The 23,039-nt window shown below is 42.2% G+C and overlaps 1 protein-coding gene across 14 annotated transcripts in view; it reads right to left on the reverse strand.

Moving 5' to 3' along the window:
- The window catches only part of AKAP13 (A-kinase anchoring protein 13), a 322,213-nt gene that overhangs the window by 62,732 nt on the left and 236,442 nt on the right, over positions 1 to 23,039 (reverse strand). For 9 of the 14 annotated variants that reach the window (XM_078078910.1, XM_078078912.1, XM_078078914.1 and 6 more), the window contains 5 exons: positions 18,103 to 18,473; positions 15,840 to 15,893; positions 12,658 to 12,723; positions 10,661 to 10,853; positions 7,438 to 7,546 (listed from right to left, as the gene is read on the reverse strand). In XM_078078910.1, the coding sequence (XP_077935036.1) occupies positions 7,438 to 7,546; positions 10,661 to 10,853; positions 12,658 to 12,723; positions 15,840 to 15,893; positions 18,103 to 18,473 (793 nt within the window). The remainder of the gene's footprint in view (positions 1 to 7,437; positions 7,547 to 10,660; positions 10,854 to 12,657; positions 12,724 to 15,839; positions 15,894 to 18,102; positions 18,474 to 23,039) is intronic. The other 5 variants (XM_078078916.1, XM_078078913.1, XM_078078915.1 and 2 more) reach the window with 3 other exon arrangements.

Consider the following 23,039-nt stretch of genomic DNA (forward strand, 5'->3'; position numbering starts at 1 on the left):
CACAGGATGGACTGGTGACACACACCTGCCCTCCCTTCAGCCAGAGCTGTCCTTTGGGCTCAAGAGACTGCTCCCCTCTGGGGGGGGGGGGCGGCCCACAGGCCACGCAAACTGAGCAAGCACGGAAGTGGACTCCTCTGTTCCTCCAGACCCGCTCCTCCTCCTGTACTCCTCTGTTTGGTAAGTGGTACCTAACATCCAAAGAATTACTCTGAACAGAAACCCGGGCACCACCCCTGAAGGCTTCTGTCACGCCTCACTCAGTTCTTTTGATTCTGTATTCCAGAATTCTCGCCTTCTCCTGATCCGGCACCTCTGCTCCCCAAAACTGACGTCAGTGTGGTCTCTCTGAAGTGTCTGAATTGATCCATTCAATCACCTTAAATCACTCCACTGCCCTCAGACAAGAAACCCAAATTCCCCAGTCTTGCTTTCCACATACAAGCACACCTCATTTTACAGCACTTCGCTTAACTGCACTTCGCAGATATTGCAACTTTTACAAATCGAAGGTCTGTGGTGACCCAGTGCTGAACAAGCCTATCAGTGCCATTTTGCTAACAGCATCTCCTCACTTTGTGTCCATAAGCAGTCTTGATAATTTTTGCAATATTTCAAACATTTTCATTATTATGACATTTGTTATGGTAATCTGTGATCAGTGATCTAATGTAATTGTTTTGGGGCGCTACACACCACTCCCATATAAGACAGTGAACTTCAGCGAGAACGACCAGCCGTTACCCACCTTCCCCATCGGGCCTCCCTGATTCCTAGACACGATATTGAAATTAGGCCAATTAATAACCCTGCAATAGCCTCTGAGTGTTCAAGTGAAAGAAAGAGTCCCACGTCTCTCACTTTAAATCAAAAGCTAGAAATAATTAAGCACAGTGATTAAGGCAGGCTGAGAGCTAGGCCTCTCGTGTCAAACAGCCAAGTTGTGAAGGCAAAGGAAAAGTTCTTGAAGGAAATTCAAAGTGCTACTCCACTGAACACATGAATGATAAGAAAGGCAAACAGATTTATTGCTGATATGGAGAAAGTTTTAGTGGTTTGGGTCAGAGATCACACCAGCCACAACATTCCCTTAAGCCAAAGCTTAATCCAGAGCAAGGCCCTCACTCTCTTCAATTCTGTGAAGGCTGAAGGAGGGGATGAAGCTGCATAAGAAAATTTTGAAGCTAGCAGAGGTTGTTCAGGAGGTTTAAGGAAGGCAGCCATCCCCACAACATCAAATTGCAAGGTGAAGCAGCAGCGAGGTCTCCAGAAGATCTAGTGGAGATCATTCATGAAGGTGGTTCCACTACACAATGGATTTTCAGTGTGGACCAAACAGCCTTCTATCAGAAGATGATGCCATCTAGGACTTTCACAGCCAGAGAGGGGAGGTCAGGGCCTGGCTACAAAGCTTCAAAGGACAGGCTGACTGTCTCGTTAGGGGCTCATGCTGCTGCTGACTTTAAGTTGAAGCCAATGCTCGTGTACCATTCCAAAAATCCTGGGGCCTTTAAAAATTATGCTAAATCTATTATGCCTGTGCTCTGTCAGTGGAACAACAAAGCCTGGTTGATAGCACATCCACTTACAACATGCTTTACTGAATATCTTAAGCCCATTCTTGAGATCCACTGCTCTGAAAAAAAGATACCTTTCAAAAACAGTACTACTCATTGATAATGCACCTGGTCACCCTAGAGCTCTGACGGAGATTGACAAAGAGATTCATGTTGTTTTCATGCCTGCTAACACAACGTCCATTCTGCAGCCCATGGATCAAGGAGTCATTTTGACTTTTAAGTCTTATTATTTTAAGAAATATATTTCATAAGACTATAGCTGCCACAGATAGTGATTCCTCTGCTGGATCTGGACAGAGTAAACTGAAAACCTTCTGGAAAGGATTCACCATTCTGGATGCCAGTAAGAACATTCGTGATTCATGGGAAGAGTTCAGAATATCAACATGAACAGGAGTTTGGAAGAAGCTGATTCCAACCCTCGTGGACGACTTTGAGGGGTTCATGATGTCAGTGGAGGAAGTCACTGCAAATGTGGTGAAAACAGCAAGAGAACTAGGAACAGATGTGGAGCCTGAAGATGGGACTGAATTGTTTCAATCTCATGACAAAACTTTAACAGATGAGGAGTTGTTTCTTATGGATGAGCAATGAAACTGGATTCTGAGATGGAATCTACTCCTGGTGAAGATGCTGTGAAGATTGTTGGAACGACAACAAAGAATTTAGGATATCCCACAAACTTAACTGATAAAACAGCAGCAGGTTTTGAGAGGACAGACTTCAATTTTGAAAGAAGTTCTGTGGGTAAGATGCCATCAGACAGCATCGCATGCTAGAGCAATCGTTCACGATAGGAAGAATCAATCTATATGGCAAACTTCACTGCTGTCCTGTTCTGAGGAATTACCACAGCCACCCCCACCTTCAGCAGCCACCAGCCTGGAGGCAAGACCCTCCACCAGCAAAAAGATTACAACTCACCAAAAGCTCAGGTGATGGTTAGCATTTTTTAGCAATAAGGTATTTTTTTTAAAGATTTTATTTATTTATTTATTTATTTATTTATTTATTTGAGAGAGCGAGAAAGAGCACATGAGAGGAGGGAGGGTCAGAGGGAGAAGCAGACTCCCCTGCTGAGCAGGGAACCCAATGCAGGACTTGATCCCAGGACTCCAGGATCATGACCCAAGCCGAAGGCAGCCGCCCAACCAACTGAGCCACCCAGGCGCCCCTAGCAATAAGGTATTTTTTAATTTAGGTATGTGCACGGCTTTTTTTTTTTTAGACATGTTATTGCACATGTGACTATAGCACAGTGTAAACATAACTTTTATATGTGCTGGGAAACCTAGTAATTCACCTGACTTGCTTTACTGTGGTATCGGCTTCACCATGGTGGTCTGGAACGGAACCGTGATACCTTGCAGCACGCCTGCACTCACTCCTGTACCGAATCCTAGTCTCCCGTTGGTCTCAACTTTGAGATTACTTCTCCCCGGTAAGCCGCCCCTGTCAGATGCTCCTGAAAAGCCCAATGTTTCTTTCACTTGCTACACTGATCACTTCCTATTACATGCACCTGTTCTCTTGTCTGCGTGAATATGGTGAGGAAAGAAACCGGGCCTCTAAGCTCATCCCTCTCCTACCACTGTCTGGCCTGGTGCCTGGCACAGAGTAAGGCAAGTGCTTCCTGAATAAACAAAGTAATAAATGAATTTCCCTCTGTCAGGATTTCTGAAAGCTCAGTGTCCTACTCTGAATAAAAAAACACACTTGGGAAAACTAATTTAATTGTATATGGGGAAATGAAATGAAAAAGCCCTACACCAACGTAATACCCCACACAAAAACTAAGTGATCCGAGACTGTCTGCAGCTACATCAACAACAGAGATCAGACAGCTACTCGCACGAATACACGTACACTGGCTTTTCGGGCAGTGACTGCTAGTACAAGTTAAGGTACCCTCTTTATGTGCTTTCTAAAGTTATTTCCAAATGCAAAGCAAATTCAGGAAATGAAAATGAGCTCTCTTGTTACACAAAACCTTTTGCCACAATTTCATGGATCATAAGGAAAAACCTATTTGTATGAATATCTAAAGGCGTATCCTCAACATGTATGCAACATATATGTTCTTTGTGATAACACTCCCTGAAAAATGAAGGGAAAATGATTTCTCATTAAAAGCCTCTGAGTTAAAAAAAAAAATCTATCTAACGGGTACAATTCTCCTTTTAACATCACTACCACTAATGTGGTTAGGGCCCTTCCGGGGATACAATCAACCAAACACTTTCTCTACTATTCGTAAGTATCTTCTCAGTACAAGCAATGAGATGTTTTAAAATATACTCTTGGAAAGGGATCATCTGTAATAACGGAATTATTCTGTATATGCAAAAACAAAGTTTATTATTAAGTTCAATCAAGAAATCACCTAGGTCTCCTGGCAAGCTGGGAGCCTTCACTCCATGCTCTCTGATGCAAGAAGGAGAAACGGGGCCAAACACATCTCCGGGAGCCTCCACTCCATCAGCTCTGATGCAAGAAGGAGAAACGGGACCAAACACATCTCTGGGAGCAGTTTCTCTAAGGGCAGCCCTCCCAGCATTTCCCCACATGATGCAGGTAGCTTCAGTGCTATTCCCATTCCCTAAAAAATGAACTGGCGAGATGCATTCGTGTTGCCCCCCAGGACAGCACAGCCAAGACAGGAGTGAGGACAGCTTCCCCACCCATTGTGGTTCCCGAGTAAGCTGTCGCCTGTCTACTTTCCAAACCCCAGAAAATGACACAGAAATCCATTAGTCACCACCTTTACTCAGTGTTTTCCTCTGTATCAATGGATATGAGAAAATGATCCCAGCTTAGAAATAATGTTGAGTTTCTCTGTTTTTCTCTTCTAGAAAATGACCCCATAGGACATACCAGACAACAGGCTCAGGAGACATACATTTTCAGAAATGCCCAAATGTTAACAGCTGTGAAAGGCTGTGGCAGAAGCAGCTAATTTCTTTGAAGGAAGAAGACACAGCACAGGTAGAAGCTGGAAGTAGTGAAATAAGGTTGAGCTTAGAAAGTACTTTGTTCCTAGACAAGCGTACTCTAAGACACAGCCACTTAAAGACAATGAGGGATGGCGTTGTCGTTCCTTTAACGTTTACACTCTGGTCAGAGACAGACAGCCCCTGGCACTGTTCTAGGCACCAGGAACTCACTCCATAACAACGGCTTCTTATAAGCCAGGAAATACGCTAAGGACTTGACGTAAATGAACATTTAAGCCTTATCACTTTATTACTCCTGTTTAATCAAGTAATTGACACACAGAATTTCACTATCTAGCCCAAGGTCACACAGCCACAAAATGTGTGCTTACAGTAAAACAACAGTTAAAACGTTTTAACTGTACTGAACGCTTTCGCGGCTTTAAAATCACTTTGTAGATGTTAATTATGATCCTTTCAGCTAGGGAGACCATGACCAGAGATGAATCACGCAGAGTATTTAAGCGATTTGGAATGCAGTCTATGGCAAATCGAGAACTGTCCACTGACCCTGATGCTTAAAGGCACAGCGCATGGGACACAAGGTTTAGTCTTCTGTTCAACTGCCAGAAGTTTTACATCTGTGAAAAAATTTATGTTTCTAGAGCAGAATAAAAAAACACACTTGGGAAAACTAATTTAATTGTATATGGGGAGGGACTAAGGAGAAACTGTCATTAGAGTTGATTAATCCTCTAATTACAGCGTATGCTAACTCAGGGAAATTGTGGGGCTAGCTACCTGATTTACGACTTTATCATTCAAACGTGCATGAAATGTACAATGTAAGTTAGAATGAGGGTACCCTATTTTAACCAAAGGATTGAACTCTTGCTTAGAGCTCTACTCTTGACAAGAGTCTAACTCATTTCAGTCCCCTCAGTGAGCGGAGGAGAACATTTCCCAGCAAAAGGAGGAAAAGCTCCATGTGCCATAACTCCTGGCACTCTAGGACAGTGTCTTCTGGGAGTTAGCCGCATTATTTATAGTGTTTGGCTAGCAACTGAAAACACAGTCAAAAACCGTCTGGCTTTTTGGAGGAAAAATTAATGAAGTGTTTCATGCACGAGGCAAGAGAGTGTGTCACAAAATATAGGAAAAAGATCCCTCCATGGGACACATTCTGTTGGTGTTGGGGATCTGTTGCTATGGGAGTAGACTCTCCACCATGACACCACACTCACTAGTCATGGAAGGAAGCTACAAAGAGCTGAAATGTCTCACTTAAGAGTGCTTTCCTGTCTGTCTTTGGCTATTGAGCTCTAGCACTCCAGGCTCATCAAATCCAATATTAACTATTTTGTTCTAATGATTTTCATTCCATACCAGCAAAACCTCTAACCCAAAGCCAGATCAAAACAAAACCAAAACCCAAACAAACACAGGGAAAGCTATTCCAGTTGCAATTCTGCAGGGTCACATCCGCATCTTTGAGAACGTGTCATCAGTAGGCACACCAAACAGGCCAGATGTGAAGCAGTGATCATGAAAACGAGGACAAGGTTAATAGAATTATCTATCATGTCTTAATTCTACTGTGGAAGTTAAAAAGATGAGGCCTGCACTAAGTCATCTCCCTAATGCAGGGCAGCTGCTTCTGTCCCCAACTCTTTTAAGATGAGTTATATCAGGGGACACCGAAGAAGCACCAGAAACACCATAGAGTTTATTTATTCCCTCTGCCTCAGCCTCCTGAATACACGGTCTTTCAGCAAATAATGGATCACTCCCTCCTTGGTGAGCATTAAATCTTTACATTGTGATCTCAAATTGTAATTACTCATAGAAAAATAATCAAGATTTTAAAAATTAAAACAAAAAGGTGGGCTTTCTCAAAGAACAAGCTGCCTTTCCATGGCAAACATTTAGATCCAATTCAAATAATGTTTCTGAGCATCTTTTATTTGCAAAAAGGCCCTGTGCTTATGGATGCCAGACATCTATCTAACTTACCCAGCCAGCGGGTCCGAAACCTGCATATAGCTCCATTCATCATTTGCAGATGTAATTCTTTTGGCACATGCTTAACCAACTAAAAATGTATCTGTCTTTCTTTTTCTTTCATGAGCTTGACTTTTTTTTTTTTTTAAGATTTTTTATTTATTTATTTGACAGAGAGAGACATAGCAAGAGAGGGAACACAAGCAGGGGGAGTGGGAGAGGGAGAAGCAGGCTTCCCGTGGAGCAGGGAGCCCGACGCGGGGCTCGATCCCAGAACCCTGGGATCAGGACCTGACCCAAAGGCAGATGCTTAACGACTGAGCCACCCAGATGGCCCACGCTTGACGTTTTTGAAGAGCTCGGGAAATAAATATTGGATAAAATTTGGATAATTGTACTACAGTAATAGAACAGAATATCTTTCAGACATAACTGCATTGTGTTTATAACTTATTCTCCAGTGTTTCAGAAAAACTTTAAAAGAAATGATGACAGAGGAAGAAAGATTGATAAAAAGTTATGACACTTTTATATAACATATATAACATGTGGGGGACTCCAGGTTATGGTTATAATAACATTTGGGAACTCTAAGTCCCCAAACATATGGTAATTCTTTGCACCGTTGTTGTAACTACTTTTAAAGTCTGAAATTACTTCAAAATAAACAGTTTAAAGAAATCCATGTCAGGTTTAGGCCTAAGACTATAATGCATTTAATGTATGAAAGAGATTTTTTTAGGTGACAAAAGGAATAAGTTCCCAAAACTGAGCTGTCTGTCACCTTCTCTGTGTAAATGAGCCATTCAAAGGAAGAGGCAGGCAAATTTTGGAAGGTAACGTTACAGGGTCTTAAAATGAGAAAAATGACAGAGAAAGTGTTTAAAATACACTTAATTTAAAAAAAAAAGTAATATACTTACGGTCCAACCCAGGATGGGTGATTGTCATTAATGAGATGGATTTTGTTAGTGGAGAAGAAATGGCTGATGTACAGTAATTGAATCCCTGTTGTTTAGATCTGTGACACGGCTGTGAAGTTAAAGAAACAAAATAAATAACTGAAGAACAGGTTTTAAGTCATGTTCTTATTATTTCTAGACAAGCACAGAGCTGTGCCTTCCGGCCCAACCTCGGAGCAGACGGCAGCACACGGGAGGGTAAGAGCACAGGCCCTGCAGCTAGAGACGCTGGATTCAAGTCTGCCCCTGCCACCTGACAACAGTCTAACTCATTTAGTCGCACTTCAGAGGAGTTACTTAGCTTTCATGAACCTTACTTTTCTTATCTGTAAAATGGGAATAATGAGAGTAGCCATCCTGTACAGTGGGTTTCATATCCCTCATAATACCTGATAATGTTTTAAACTTTAGGACATGCTTAGTAAACATCTGTTGAATGCATAATCAGGCAAAATAACTTCACTGGAAATATCAAACTACATACAGTAGCTCTTGTTCTTCGAGAATCTAAATGTCCTTTCTAGAGATATACTAGATATCAGTAATATTATTTTCTGATTTTAACGAGCTGGGAACAGAGCTGCAAGTAAAAGGTGCTTTAAGATCAAGAGCAAGGCAGCTGTGCATCTGGGAAGAAGCCTAAATCTCTTTCATTTCCTCTTCTAAGATTAGACTGCTTCTACAGGAACAAGAGGGGGCTGAAACCTGGTAATTTACCTCCCTCAGTAAATCGACAGGGGCTTGGAGGCCATGTAACGCAACCAACTGCAGAAGCTCCTAGAATAACACCCTTAGAAGGAGAGTCCACCAGTGTTCACCAGCACTCTTCTGGTGGTGAGGGGCTCCCTCTCCTTTGTTCTGAGAGCCATTTTGAACTGTTATCTAACTTTGTCATGATTCCCCTCCCTTCATAGTAGGCTAAAATCTGCACATGCTCAAAGGCAAGCAATGAAAATCTGTTAGTACCATGAATTCAACTCAAGTGTGCCAAAGACTTCTGATTATTGAAAACTTGTTCCATGTGTAACCATGGAGTCTGAGGCAAACAGTTGCTATGTTTCAAATACAACTGTGAGGTCTGAAAAATGACCTCAGTGAAAGGCAGAGACCTTTAGCAGGAAGCTGCCTGTAGGCAACCTGTCCAGATCAGAGATACCAGCAGCTCAAATACCCACTCTGAGGTTGCACACAAGACAAAAAGTGTGGGTGAGCAGACAGTTCCAGGAAGGTTAACAAGCACAGGAAAGCACGAAAATGTCCACAACTTCATCTAGAAAGACTAAATCAGAAAAGCCATTTGAGAAAGACTTCAGTGGTAACTGACATCACTTACTAACAGACAGGGTCCTCTGTCCAATTCCTAGAAATAGGAGTTTCAGAAAAGGTTTTACATAAACAATATTAAGGAAATTAAAATGTTCCCATTTCCTCATTAAAACTCCCCTACTTCAAAAATGTGAAAAAAAGCAGTGAGACTAACAGCCAAGAATTCTGAGATTAATGCTGTCCAGCTAATGGCCAGTTATGAGGCCTCAGGCAAGTCGCTTCAAATGGGCGTGAAGTTCTCACACACAAGGGCTTATGCAGAATCCGAAGGGATATATTGGCTGTAAGTCTAGGATTCTGTTCATAAACCCACAATTTTGGTATTTTGTCTGGTCTTACAATAGACTTCCAAAGGATTGTACGCACATGAAATGTGGTTTATTCTTCAGACTCTCTACTAACCAAAGATGCTATTGGCAAGTCATGATAAAGAATTGTTTCTATTTTTCACTCCCTTTTTCTGTTACCATTAGGTTGAATTTAAATCATTTGCCTCAATAAATATATTCTCCATATTCCTTTTTAAAAATTTATTTTTTAAAAGGTTTATTTATTTTTTTAATCAGCTCTATACCCAATGTGGGGCTCGAACTCATAACCCTGAGATCAAGAGTCACATGCTCCACTGACTGAGCCAGCCAGGCACCCTATTCTCCATCTTCTTGTTATTTTTCTTAACTTTTTCTAAACTATCAGGCCCAGGAGACACGGGGGGTGGGGGGAGGGGATAACCGGGCAAAATTCCTTTGGGCCTTCAATTTGACTTTTATCCAGCTGAAATTCTCTTGGGCATTCACGTAAGTAATACATTCATTATTAAGGTAATCCTCCAGTGTCCAATTTCTATTTGGGCATATCACTGCTATGTAGTGGGGTATAACAAAACATTAAATGTCTACATAAAACCCTAGTCACCTACTCAAAGAACGGGCTGTTTAACTTTTTTCTTGGTTTGTTTAATTAGAAATGTTTCATTCTATCTCTACCTAAAACTCCAGTCACCTACTCAAAGACAGGTGTTTAATTTTGTGTCTGTTTAATTAGAAATGTTTCATTTGCATGTATATCACAGACTCCTCCTAGAAATCAATCCAAAGTCCCGTTGGCTCAAGAGGAGGATAAAAGACCGGGAGCAGGGTGCGATGCTCTAAAAGCATACAATTCCAGTTCTCAAGGCAAACTCCCCGAGGACCCATCCCCGATGGTGAGCATCGGAATGAAGGGCCTGCGAGGGTGAGCACTGGAACAGTCACCTGACCGGCTATGAGGAAGGCCAGGCCCTCCAAGAAGCAGTGCCTGTGGCAGGCATGAAGAGGCATCAGGCGGGGAGGGAGTGCAGATGCTCTCTGAAAAATTCTGACAGCTGCAGGAAGCAGAGAGAAAGAAATAGCCATTTCCTAGGCAATGTGAGAAGACAAAGAGTAAGATCTTTTTTTCCCCCTCAGGAAGGGATATGTTTTAAAAAATTAGGAAATTTAAATTTAACAATGTTGTGTAACACACTTCAAGACTCACTTTACTATTGAGATGATAAAAGAAGTCCTCAGATAAGAAGGAAAAATTTAATAACCTGGGTATTTTCCTAATTTAAAAGAGGTTACAAATTACTGAGACCATATGCTTCAAATATTTGATGGAATATTTAAATTAATGCAGATTAATGGTATTCTTGAATTACTATTAAGTGCTAAAAACTCGCTTTGTGCTAGATTGAGTGCATTATATAATGGGTAAGCAATCACGGCCACTAGCCTTATATGGATGTAAGTCTTGCTTTCTTTGTTCCTAATGTGAGGACACTGTAGGGAAGTAAAGTGAATTTTTCCAAGTTAGCAGTATATACCCTCTTCAGCCTTACCTGCTGATCAAGCATCCTATGTTCTCTCTGGCCTGATTCCAGATCCTCCTCTGAAAGCGACACCAAAGAGTCACCCCTTTCTTCCCCACTGAAAGGGTGCCTGAGCTCTTTGGTGTTTACAGAGTCTACACCTAGAGACGAAGATGGCTCGTTTCCGGCACCAGCTCCTCCTGCCAAGCCTTCTAGGCTGAAACTGAACACAGAGCAAAGGAGTTAATTCATTCCATTTCCGAGGCTCAGGAAGGAAAGGAGGATAAGAAATTGCTTCGTGTGTATCTCCCTGCTGGTATATTATGTCTATGTCACCTAGCAAAGCTATCGACAAGAGCACGGCACAAGGAGTGCCGCCTACCTTTCCCCCCACAAGTGTTGGTATGCTGAGAAAGAATACTCCACTGAGATTTTCTTACTTCATTCAACTTATTCAAATGGTGACCATCTAAGGTCATTTTCTCAAGATTTTTTTTTCAATATATCATCTGTATTATCTTACTGATCTTTTGTTTTTCCTTGATCTGATGTAATTGATCTTTGCCAAAGTCTAACTCAGCTAATGCCAAAGAATTAACGGCACAGAGAAAACAGGTGCGTAAGTCACTTTCAGAAGACAAACAGGGAGACCCAGACTTGCCCTTGTGTCCATTAAGTGGACCGTTACAACTTTACATTCAACTACAGTCTAGCTGACCTTTACTATTTCACAGGTGTGTGTCCACCCCAGAGACCTGAGTATTACTTCTGAGCAGTAGCGTCTGTGCACGTCTGGCCAGTCCAACAACTGCCTGACAGGTTTCCCGAGAACTGTGAGTCGCAGACAGGTGCATGGGCCACCTTAAAGAACAAATGCTGAAAAGCTGCTAAGTCTAAGAGTTTTAAGACTGACCAAAAAAGGGGGCAAATTTAGGGCATGGGATCCCTGGAGTAACGATTTTGTGGTCTGCAGAGTGAAAAAAGCATGTTTTTTTTGTGAGCAGGAGACTACAGAGAGCAGTGAGCCATCTACCGCCTCGGGGCTGCTAGCCAGAATCATCCACACCTGTCACAGCTGCAGCGGGAACTTCTTTCCAACAAGCAAGAGAGCACAACAGAGCTGTAGCGGACCACGTTCCCCGTTACAAGCGGCTGGAAATGCATCTGAAGGTATCCTGAAGCTAGCAGTTATCTCTGCTCAAGCTGTACAACAGTTAATTCTACAAATAACTCACATACACCAGTCCGGAGGGCCTGTTATTTGCTTTTTGCATTTCACAAATTACTTACTGTGAACGGAAACCATATGCTTCTGTTTTTCTCTAGTGGGTAATTTAAACAATGGATTTTGTTTTTCTTATTTCAATATGACAATAGAAATCATGATTAAGTGTAAGTAAATGTGTCTCTGTGAAACTCATCTGCAATACCAGGGATAAGGAGACAGGCTAAGTGAAGAAGAAATTTAGGTTTCTATTGTGAATTGTTTGTAAAGCCTGAGAAAACCAGTCTATCATTACCCACAAAACTTAATCTTGAAAATGTTTTAGTAATTAAATCTGGCTGCTTAATTGAGAGAAGAATATAAAACATTGAGGAATCTGTGAATTTGGAATCGAAAGAGATTGGGGGATTTGGAAACATAATAGAAATAAGTGCATCTTATTAGCTGCCTTGCTTCTGTCATTGTTTTCCTCAGGATGTGGGAATCCCCAGGTCTGGGAATTAGGACAGACCAAAAACAGAGAGAGAAGTGGTCTACCAGAGATACAAGTCTGTGCATAAAACACCGAATCTACAGCCACCTGAGACAGAGAGGATGCATCAGGGTACACCCTCCGCCTCTAGTCTGTACCCCTTCAAATGGATTAGTGATGCCCATAGCAGAGGCAACTCAACACTGTGCTCCAGACAAAGCGCGCTGCCATATGCATTCTAGCCACACAGAAGCAAGCTCCCAGCCAGAAGCCCAGGTGCCGTATTTTGTAATTCCCCCTTTGGTGGCTGGACATGGAACAATACCATACCTTCTGTAATTAAAGTCAGCACTCAGGGCAGCAGAGCATTGTACACCAGAGGGACACCAGCTCATACTGGGGATGACATCAAAGGCAGAAAGAGAAAGGGAGGGAGAAAAGAGGAAACAGGGACGGGGTTATTGGGTTTGAAAAGAAAAGCCATAGTTACAGACAGATGGATTTATTTGATCATCAAAAAATAAGGAACGTAACACTTAGAATTTAGAAAAAGGCTAGAACAAAAACCACAGAAACTTAAAACTGCTCTACTAACATCCATCTAGACAATGTGCTGGAAATGTCTACGTCAGTTCGTTACAGGGTAACAACTCTGAACAAAGAGCCCACTCCATCCACGGCTCCCTCCTCAGGTGTTCTCCCGACGTATCCCCACTACTGGGGACAATCTCTCCGTACGCTCTGCCACGCCACTCTCAGACCTCCGTGGCCACAGTGATAATCCTTAACTACACTAAACTCCCCCTTGACTAAAAGGGACAATGTCAAACTGCACTGGGGTAGGCTCACGGGGTCATCAATTTTCTTCACGTGTTTCCAGTAAGGGTCCATCTACTCATGAGTCTTTCCTAATAAGGATATCCTATCAACACTCACACCCGTCTTTAAACCCTGCTCACTAAGCTCTTGTGATGAAGATTCGCCATGTCACAATGGTCACATTTCCTTGTATTTTAACGATAACGAAGGCATGTATTTTCTTTAAAAGAAAAGGAATTCTGTGGTACTGAGTTAGAAATGTGTCTTAATTTTAGGTTTGCATCTATTTTCCCGAGATTAAAAAAAAAAAAAAGCAAAACTCCGTTTGATCTTCTACTTTATCTCGGCACTGATATTTACTCTAAAGCAGGAGGGACAGAAAATCTAGGGTTGGAAATACCATGTAAATATAACCAGCTAAAAAAATAACCAATTCAAAATATCAGGTACACTGTAAAGGGAACTGCACCAGTAGGTCAGGATTTCTGACTGACAAAAAATCAGTTTAAAAATACACTGCTACTATTTGGGGCCTTAAAATTCTAAGTGACATGTTTTTGTTTTCAGAAGGGGGAATAACAGTAACACCCCCTCAGCTCTCTCTGGAATCTTGCAAATGGGAAGATGTACAGACACCAAAAACCCCTTTAATACCTTGAATACACTTAATTTTGTTTTAGTAAGTGAGGGTTTCTGGCAGAGGAAAAGACATAAGGAAGGTGGTGGGAGAATAAACAGAAGAACTTTGAGCCTTCTAAAAGTAAATCTTTAAAATCATGGCATTTAAAAATAATTTAAATAGTAAAACACTTAAAATCAGGTTAAATTAATAGTACAAAGCTCAAAAGGGCAGAAGCGGAAAGGAAAATTTAGCATCTAAGAAACATCTCCAGTCTGATAAACGAAATCAGACTGACTTATAATTTACTCGTGTGAGGGAAGCAAGCAAGCCTTGATATAATTTACAAACACACACGAGACTAAGAAGTCCATTCTCTGAAATTATTAATTTCATTTTGAATCTCCTAACTGTTAATAAAAATTTTTTAAATATCCAACATGGTAAATCAGCAACCGAATATACACTACCAAGTTATCATTCAAAAAAATTCTCTCCCTCTACAGATTTAAACATCCCTTTACTCTCAGAAAATGATAATGATGTGAGAGCAGGGTGAAATTTAGGATGGAGAGAATGGAGAGCGACAGGGAGACAGAAGGAGGACGTAACAGGGGGGTCCTAAGGCTCCAGGAAGGAAGCTGCAGGTGGTCCTTCAGCGGCAGCAGACCTGCCCTTCCTTCTAGCAGAGAACTCCTATCACGAGAGTGTTTTTTTTTTTTTTTTAAAGATTTTTGTCAGAGAGAGAGAGCACACAAGAGTGTTTTTGAGAGCATCCTCAATTTCCTCAATTAGTGGGGGTGACATTTAATGGTTCTTTGGCCTTATTTTGAGATTTAGAAAATTTTAGATTCTTAAAAAAAAACCCCAAATATCCCACTCTCTACCGTTTAACACTTGTGGGAATGTTTCAGTTTTACTAGCTAAGGCTTCATAGAGAATTTTAAGTGATACTTCCCGTTCTTCCTGCAGAAAAATGACTAAGGGTGAAATGGTGTGTGGCCCTGTTGTGAAGCTTTATCTATATGCTTCCTGGGACTGCATCCAGCCACCTGTCCCCTTCCACTGTCAACACGTGGATGCTTTACAGAGAGCCAACTAGATCTCTAAAGGTTCAGACACTTCTACTGAAAACGGCATTTAACAACTTGTTCCCCTGGGAGAACAACTCAACTGAGTCTCATCACCCGAGATTCACGAGGGTATTTGTATTTGAACTCAATTTTGTGCCTGAAATCTGGAAAAAGACAAAGAAGGGAGGACCACTACCTGCCAGCTTCCCAAGGAAGAGCTTCAGCTCAGAACTGAAAATACCTCTTTACAAATGTCTCCCAATATGAGAAACTATGTATAATTCCACCATCGTTTTTGGATTTCCGAATTGTTTCCCCCAAATAATGGAAGGAAAGGTCACTAGTGACGACTTCTGAACAAAGTAAAACTCAGCATCTGAAAAGCAAATCGGCATTTTTTTTTTGACTGGAAATGACTTTTCAGCTTCTAAATTACTAATTGTTAGCTTCAAAATGTTACCTGACAAAAAATAATTAAGGAGTTGGAAGACTGGGAGATGAGCGGATGCCTCTTGTTTTCGGAAATGACTATATCAACATTGGGAGATGGTCAGGGGGCCTAGAATGTGTTAGGGCCTGTGTACCAGCGCACAATTATTTCTGGTTCTTTCCCCTTCTTGGGGGGTGGGGTGGGGGAAGAAAATGCACCCCCCAGGGTCCATTAGACAGGCACAATCGACGTGTCTTTGAATTCTCCTAGGGAGAGTCGGGGAGACCCTATTATCAAAGTGATCTGAACATCAGTAAGTACAAGATGGAAAAAACACTAAAAAAGTTTCCTTTCAAGATAAAAAGAGAATAGGAAAAAATTTCAGACTCACAAAACCATTTCATATGCAAATGGACATCAGCAATTAATAAATACTTATATTTTATTTGCCTGAAGCAGACGTGACATTATTGTAAAAGACGGTTTAATCATGGATCAAGCAAAATGAAATGCTTGTTAGTAGAAGCTCAGAGGCAACACAGTTAGTCCATCAAGTTAGTGAACTCTGTACCTTCTCCTATGAATGGGAGGTCTCCTGACAACATCCCCAAGAACTCGCAATGAACTGAAAATGAATGGTGGAAGAGGTCAATGTCGAGGTGAAACAAAATGGACACAAACGCATGAAGCACACAGACATCACGAAGGGGAGAGACACGAGCCACTCAGAGAAACAGTACAGGAAGGCAGGGAATGAGAGAATGTGGAGTAAGAAACACATCAAAACCACAAAGGCCTGACAGCCTGACAATTTCTGGGGAGGGTTACTCTGCTCCCTCCTTGCTCCACAGAGTTAATCAGATGACAAGGAATGAGGTTTATTAAATTATAAAAGTAAAAGGATTAAAAAAAGGCCATTCAAAGCTTTAGAAGGGTTTTCTTAAGACTTTAAAATTCAGGTTATACTATATGCAGAGAACACTGTCAGCACCAGTCAAACTACTTCAAGCCCTTCCATCACTCCAGAGCACTGGGCAGTGGTGTGAGGGGACTGTCAATGCTAGGCTCACAGAGGAGATGCCATGATATTATACAGGTTGCAAATAGGAATAATTAAGTGATAGGGTTCTAGTCTTAGTTCAGTCTTAAGAGCACCATGTAATCTGGGGCAAATCATTCAGTCTGAGCTTTAATTTCCTCATCTGAGCTACAGGATCCAGAGTCACAGCCAGCTCTGAAATCCACAGCGGGTTATAAAGAAAAATGGATTGCCTTTTAAAATAAACCCTTGTTTCTCGATGCCGTCAGCATCTCTGACAGTATGTCCTGTCAAGAGGCTATTCTTGCTTCAGGAAGAGAATTCCAGCTATAGGGATGATTCCCCACATCCTTATTTATTTTTTAACTCGTGTGAATGCTTTTTAAAAAGAAGTACAGCGTGAATAAAGCTGGGAAGGAAAGCTTTTAGAAACTGCTTTTTATATAATCCATGCTTTCAAATGTATATAAAAACTACCCAGCAGATAAAGCAACTACTTATTTTTAAGGGTAACGTCCTGAACTCTACCATTAAATGATATGGAATCACAGAAAGAGCACTTCCTAGGAGATCAGAAACCCAGTTACTACTGACCTGGTTTGGGTTAAGTGCACCTGCCTCACCTGTGGACAGGCAGACAGTGCCACCTGACTCGGAGAGGACTGGAAAATCACGTGGGATACTCTGTTAGGAAACAAGTCTGAGAAGAGTAGCACACGAGCCAAGTGTAAGGTATCGCTGTGAGCTCCACGAAGGCGGGGACTTTGGCTCGTTCACCTGCGTCTCCAGAACCTAGAAACGCCTGGCATGTGGCGGGTGCTCAACATATGTTGGCTGGATAAAACAATGAACGAGTGAGTGCCATCAGATTCCACATACCTATAGCTCTGAAATCTGAGCCGTGTTATAAGGAGGTCAGGGAATTAAAAAGAAAAAAGCCGTAACCGCTCCAGGTGAGTTTGTCACATCACCTGTATTCACACAACGGCCAGCCTGCTCCCTCAGCCGCTGCTCCTCATCCAGAAAGTAGCTGGGGCGTAAGCACAACTCTGTACATACAAGCAGGCCCCACGGCACTTGGTCGTTAGAGCTGAAACCGTCTGCTTAAATGCCTGGAAGCAGCCTGTGGTCAGAGGCCAAGTCCAAACTACCTTTTCATAGCCTGCTCCCGAACGGAAGGTGTGACATGGGTCACACGTACCCACGTCCCCAAAGACTGGAGGATACGTGGAGAAATACCAACCATCCAATGATACTGAATGATTCTTAGGCTCTCTTACTGATTAAATGATCATTCAGACTCTGTCCAAACTTTCCGCATTAGAAACGGACCGCAATTTCTGGGAAGCACTTTGAAAACAGATGGTGTTGAGACAAGATTTCATGTTTAGTTTTTAATTCAAAGTTGACAGGACTCTATTCCCTCCACAAGTTTTTAATCTATGAATTTTATTAACAGATATGGCCTGAACTACTGTTGGCACTTATTAAAGCCCCACCATGTAGCAGACCTATTTCACTTGCAATATTTATTATTACAAATATTCTGAAAGGCAGGTATTTTACAGATGAGAAAATTAAAGCCCAGAGGGGTCAAGTAACTTGCCCAAGCTTATCTACATAGTGAGTTACAGAGCTGGGGTTTGAACACAGGTTTTCCTGATTCCAAAGCCCATCTGCTGTCCTCTGTACCGCGGTGTCTCCTAAATTTTTACCACGATAACACCAAATCACAGAATCAAAAGCAAGCAGACACTGAGAAATGAAACCAACGGCCCCACCGGGTCCACCTCACCTGCGCTGGTTCATTTCGGCATCACTGGCCGCGTTCTTCCCAGGACCCCAGCTGTGCCTCCGGAAAGGGGACAGGGAGCGCATGGAGCTCCTCAGCACGGAGCAGTTCGCGGGCACCTCGGTGATGCTGTCCATCTCCTCCTCCTCCATCTCACCTGAGCCGGCAGCTTCACCCTCGCTCTCTCGGCCCTCAGCTCCCACACCATGGCTGTAGAAGCTGTCAAGACACTGCTGATCTCTGGACCTGTTCAAATTTGAAATCTGGGGGAGGGAAACATCACTGCCGTGAGAAGAATGTCGGTCCAAGGAAGCGGTGTCGTCGGTGGACGAACTGGATCCGGTGATATCACAGACCAGCGGCTCTTCCTCGGGCTGTCATGGAGAGAGAACACACACAGTTGGAAATGGTAAGGCCTCATTAGTCCCGACCCACGAGTGGCTTCACAGTGGGTAGGATGGGCAAGATCACAACTGGCGTCAAACAGGTGTTTCCTTTTTTCAAGCATGGTCACAGTTTGATTCAAGTTGTCCCCGATGAAGGTATGGCCTAGGTCTGTGTTCCCTCGACCCTCTTGTTAGAGGTACAGAGACCATTCCTTTCTTATAGGGGAAAAACATCTAACCAGGGTTCAGGTCAGTTCCACAGGCCAATACCACCAACTGAAATGAAGAGAACCCTTATGTATTGGGGTTTCTGTATGAAAACTCTATAAATTCATTTACTATTAGGTTTAATTTTCCCCCCAAGCTTTAACTAAAAATAAGGTTGTCTGCTTGGCTGCCATGATGTCATTCTGAATTTAATATTCCCAAAGCAAGTCTGTAACTGAAAAATGCAAAATAGCTTATGACTCTACCTAAAATCTGCCACAAATGCCCACATTCTGGCCATGAATGCCTACGTGGAAGAAATCTATTCCTTTTTCTCATTTCTCACTGAGGATTGGCAGTGTCATCAAGCCAAATACACGTAACATAATCAGTCCTGGCAATGGAGTCTCGAGTGAGTGATGATGTTCCTTCTCTGGCCAACCTCGGGAGCCTAAGAGAAATAGTACAGTTTTGATCCCAAGCAGCCTGACATCCTCTGTTTGCTACATACACCAGAGCTCACACTTTTGACAGGTGAGGGAAAGATGAGCATCCTGACACTCAAAAGATGAATTTATCCAGAAGGTAAGTAGAAGTGTCTAGAAGATGCATGATCACACTCTCAGATTTGGGCACCGCACTGTCTTAACATCTTTATTTTATTGTGTTCTTCTAGGAGAGGGAGCAGGGACTAGGGAAAGGCATTCTGTGGTTTATTTTTCCTTCTTCACAGTATTTTCCTAATTAGCCAGTCTGCTCAAAGTTTTAATTAAGAGTGAAGAAATTTATAGTTCTTTGAGAAAGATTTTAAAAATTATGAGAACTAATGAGCCTTTTAGCTTTGGAATAGAAAATAAGACCTATTCTAGAAGAAGAGTATTTTCAAATGTTTACATTAACACTTCAAAAGCATTCTCTACAATTTTTGGGCGGAATCTCTGCCAGCTCATAGGAGTTCCCCCCCACCCCCCCCCACTCTGTGGCATCCGGTTTCCTCTGTTAATTGCTCTTGAAATGATGCGTGAGGGATGAGACTAAGAGGGAGATGTGGGGGTCACCAGGACCCGGACTGGCTCTCCAGGCCCTCCCAGTACATAGGCAGTGAGCAGTGAAGTGAACTCAGGATGATTTCAACTAAAACTGCCCTGTTCTGTTCCCCTCATCATCTTTAAAAAAACCCTGCAGGGGCGGTGCCTGGGCGGCTCCGCTGGTTAAGCATCTGTCTTTGGCTCAGGTCATGATCCCGGGGTCCTGGGATCGAGCTGAGCCCTGTGTCATCAAGCCCCATGTCATCAGACTCCTTGCTCAGCAGGGAGTCTGCTCCTCCCTCCTCCTCTGCCCCTCCCCCCTGCTCGTGCTCTTGCTCTCTCTCTCTTAAATGAATAAAAAATGTTAAAAAAAAAAAAAAAAAAAAAGGCGCCTCTGCAAGGACAAGATCTCAAGGTCCTGTGTTCCCTTCACTGGGCCACACTGTAAAATAAAACGATGCTTTAACCAAGTAGACTCTAAAATAGAGTAGGTATTATTTTAAAATAAAATCATTGACAGTTCTTTTTATGTTAGTGAGGATTAACCTGCGCATCCTAAAGCATTCTATCATGGGGCTGCTCTCCAGAGAGAGGAACAATGTAGACGGTCACAAATACCAACCTGCAGGATGTCTTGGCTTTCTCACTGTGTTCTCCTCAAACGTAATTAGTTAAGATGAGATTATACAACAGTGGGGTGGCCCCTAAACCCAAAGGAGTTGTGTCCTTAGGAGAAGAGAAGAGACAGGGGGAGATATGCAGGGAGGCGGAGCTTGGGGTGACGGGTCTACAGCCCTGGGCCGGCCAAGGAGTGCCGGCAAGTAGCAGAGGCTGGGACAGGAGCAGGGACGAGATTCTCCCTGCGAGCCTCCTGAGGGAAAGCAGCCCTTCTGACCCATTGATTGTAGGACCTCCTGCCTCCAAAACCGTGAAAAATAAATTTTTGTTTCACACCACCGAATTTGTGGTAACTGGTGACAGCAGCCCTAGGAAACTACATACTCACCCTCAAGCTGCTCAACCTTTAATTCTCAGAACGGTACCAGGGGACAAACAGAAGGGGCATGAAAAAGCAAAATGTGTCACGGGCCCATTGTCAAACACACAAGCGAGGCTTCAAAGGAAATGAAAATGAGTTCAAGTTTCCATTTAGCCTTTTATCATATATTCTCACAAGCTGGTGCTTCCCGATTAGGAAATGACGTGCGGATGACAGAACAGGTCCCTCTTTTCTGTTTGGTGCCTAGTGGCCTTGCAAGGACACTGCCTTGAAAGACCACCTGTTATCTCTCTTGGTACTTTACTAATCTGAGACTTAACAAACAAGCATCTACCCTTTTGTAAGACATTAAAACAAGATGGGAAAATTGTTGGTGGCCTGTTTGTACACATTTTTAAAAAGGAGACATCTGTCTAGCATATATCCGCAACGTAGTGTTGATCCTGGTGTGTGCTAGGACACATCTTAGTGTGTACTTTTAACTCATAAACTAAACAAAACAAACCCCCTAAAAATTAAATAACCAGGGAGTTTTCACAGTAATTGCATGAGTTCTTTAGTTTTGTACTCCTGGTAAGAATGAAGTTCACAATGTACAATGTTCTTACACTCGAGTATTGTTATTGTACCTTTCAACTATTATGAGCTTGTGGTTATTACCTGAAAAAGGGAAAAACAGGACAAACTCACTTCTAAATATTGAGGCCAATGGTTTTTCTTTAATGCTGGATTGAATCTAAAGAAGGCTCTAAATTATTTTTTCCCACGACTTATGTGTTCTCCAAAGAATTTCCCAGCTTCATCATGTCTTTATGCTACCCCGGCAGAGTAGAAAGCAGTCAGGAGCATAACCAAAAATTAAACCCAGAATATGGTCCTAGTTTTTCTACAGCTAGGTATCTGTCTACAGATAAGCCACTTCCTCAATCTGTCTATCTAAGAAGAGGATCTTTAAGTCTAAAAAGGCTAGGCCTTAATACAAGGCTGTTGCAAGGTACTGTCTATTTTAATCATGAATAGAGGGAACAAGTGGGTTTTTTTAACCATTTGAATTTTTTTCCCCCAGTATTCCTTTCCAGTCCTGAATTTATTAGCGCTTAAGTTCTTAGGGATATCTGCCAAATAAGAGATACGAGAACCGTTACTTCCACCATTCTCCCCCCTCCTCACAGAAAGTACCAGGTTTGGGGATGCTGTTTTTCCATTTATACATCAGAAGGGAGAAAAGTTATGGCTTCTGTCACATAATAGAATGTTCCATGCCTAATATTTGAAACTATTTATTCTTAACAGTTTTTGAGTTATGTGTTGGTCTTTCTTTGGAGAGGTCTTCTCTCTTAAAATGTCTGCTAATTAAATGACTTCCAGAGACTTCGCGTATTAGTCCTGATTGGAGAAAAGGTGCCATGGGATTAACTTAACTAGCACATTTTCAAAAACTTGGTTTTGACTCTATGTAAATCAAATGTACTAGTTAAACTGATCCCCTGGCACCGTTCCTCCAGACAATCATGAGTAATAGCCCAAGTTCCTGAAAGTCATTTAATATATTTAAGAAAAAAAATATATGGTTTTTCTTCCCTTAGTCTTAAAAGCAGATGACCAGAACACAGTTCTCTGCTAAATACAAGTTTTCTGTTTTTCTTTTCCCTTAAGATGCAGTACTGGGAGTGGGTTAGGGCAGAGAAGGAAAAGAGACGCAGAAAGGCAGACACAGGAGAGGAGGGGTGGCTGGGAGTTGTGCTTGTTTGCAAGAAAGCGAGCATACTGGGAGACAGACGACTGAGTCTAGACCTGAGACTGACACATGAGCCCTTCCTCCCTTGAGCTGTCCTGACTGGTTTTCCTCCTGCATATGGGAGGATGGAAACATACACATAAACTACCATCTCTACCAACAGCTTCTTTTTCCTTACAGTTTATGCCATCTTGAAAATCTGCAAACGGTGATCAGGCTCGCAAAAATCTCTAGGAGTCAAAGAGAAAGCTTGCAAAAAACGGGCCCAGTGAGCAATACAAAGGCTTGTGCACCAGCCCCCACTGGACAGCTCGGACTCCAGGGGCACTGACCCAAAGATACTGTTTTGCTTAATTTAAGGTCAAATAAACTAGGAAAGTTGAAATTACAAAATAATGATATAAATAAAAGTTAATGAGAAAGGCTAAATTAAATGATGCTGCTGTCTATATAAAGCTCGGGAAACTATGATTCTTAGATATACATGCAATGGACTATTCATTCCATAAATGTGAGTAATGATTATTTACTGGATACTCGCCACATGGGGGCTCTGCACTAAGTGATTTAGATGTATCTGT

Source organism: Halichoerus grypus, chromosome 8, assembly GCF_964656455.1.
Source record: "Halichoerus grypus chromosome 8, mHalGry1.hap1.1, whole genome shotgun sequence".
NCBI lineage: Eukaryota > Metazoa > Chordata > Mammalia > Carnivora > Phocidae > Halichoerus > Halichoerus grypus.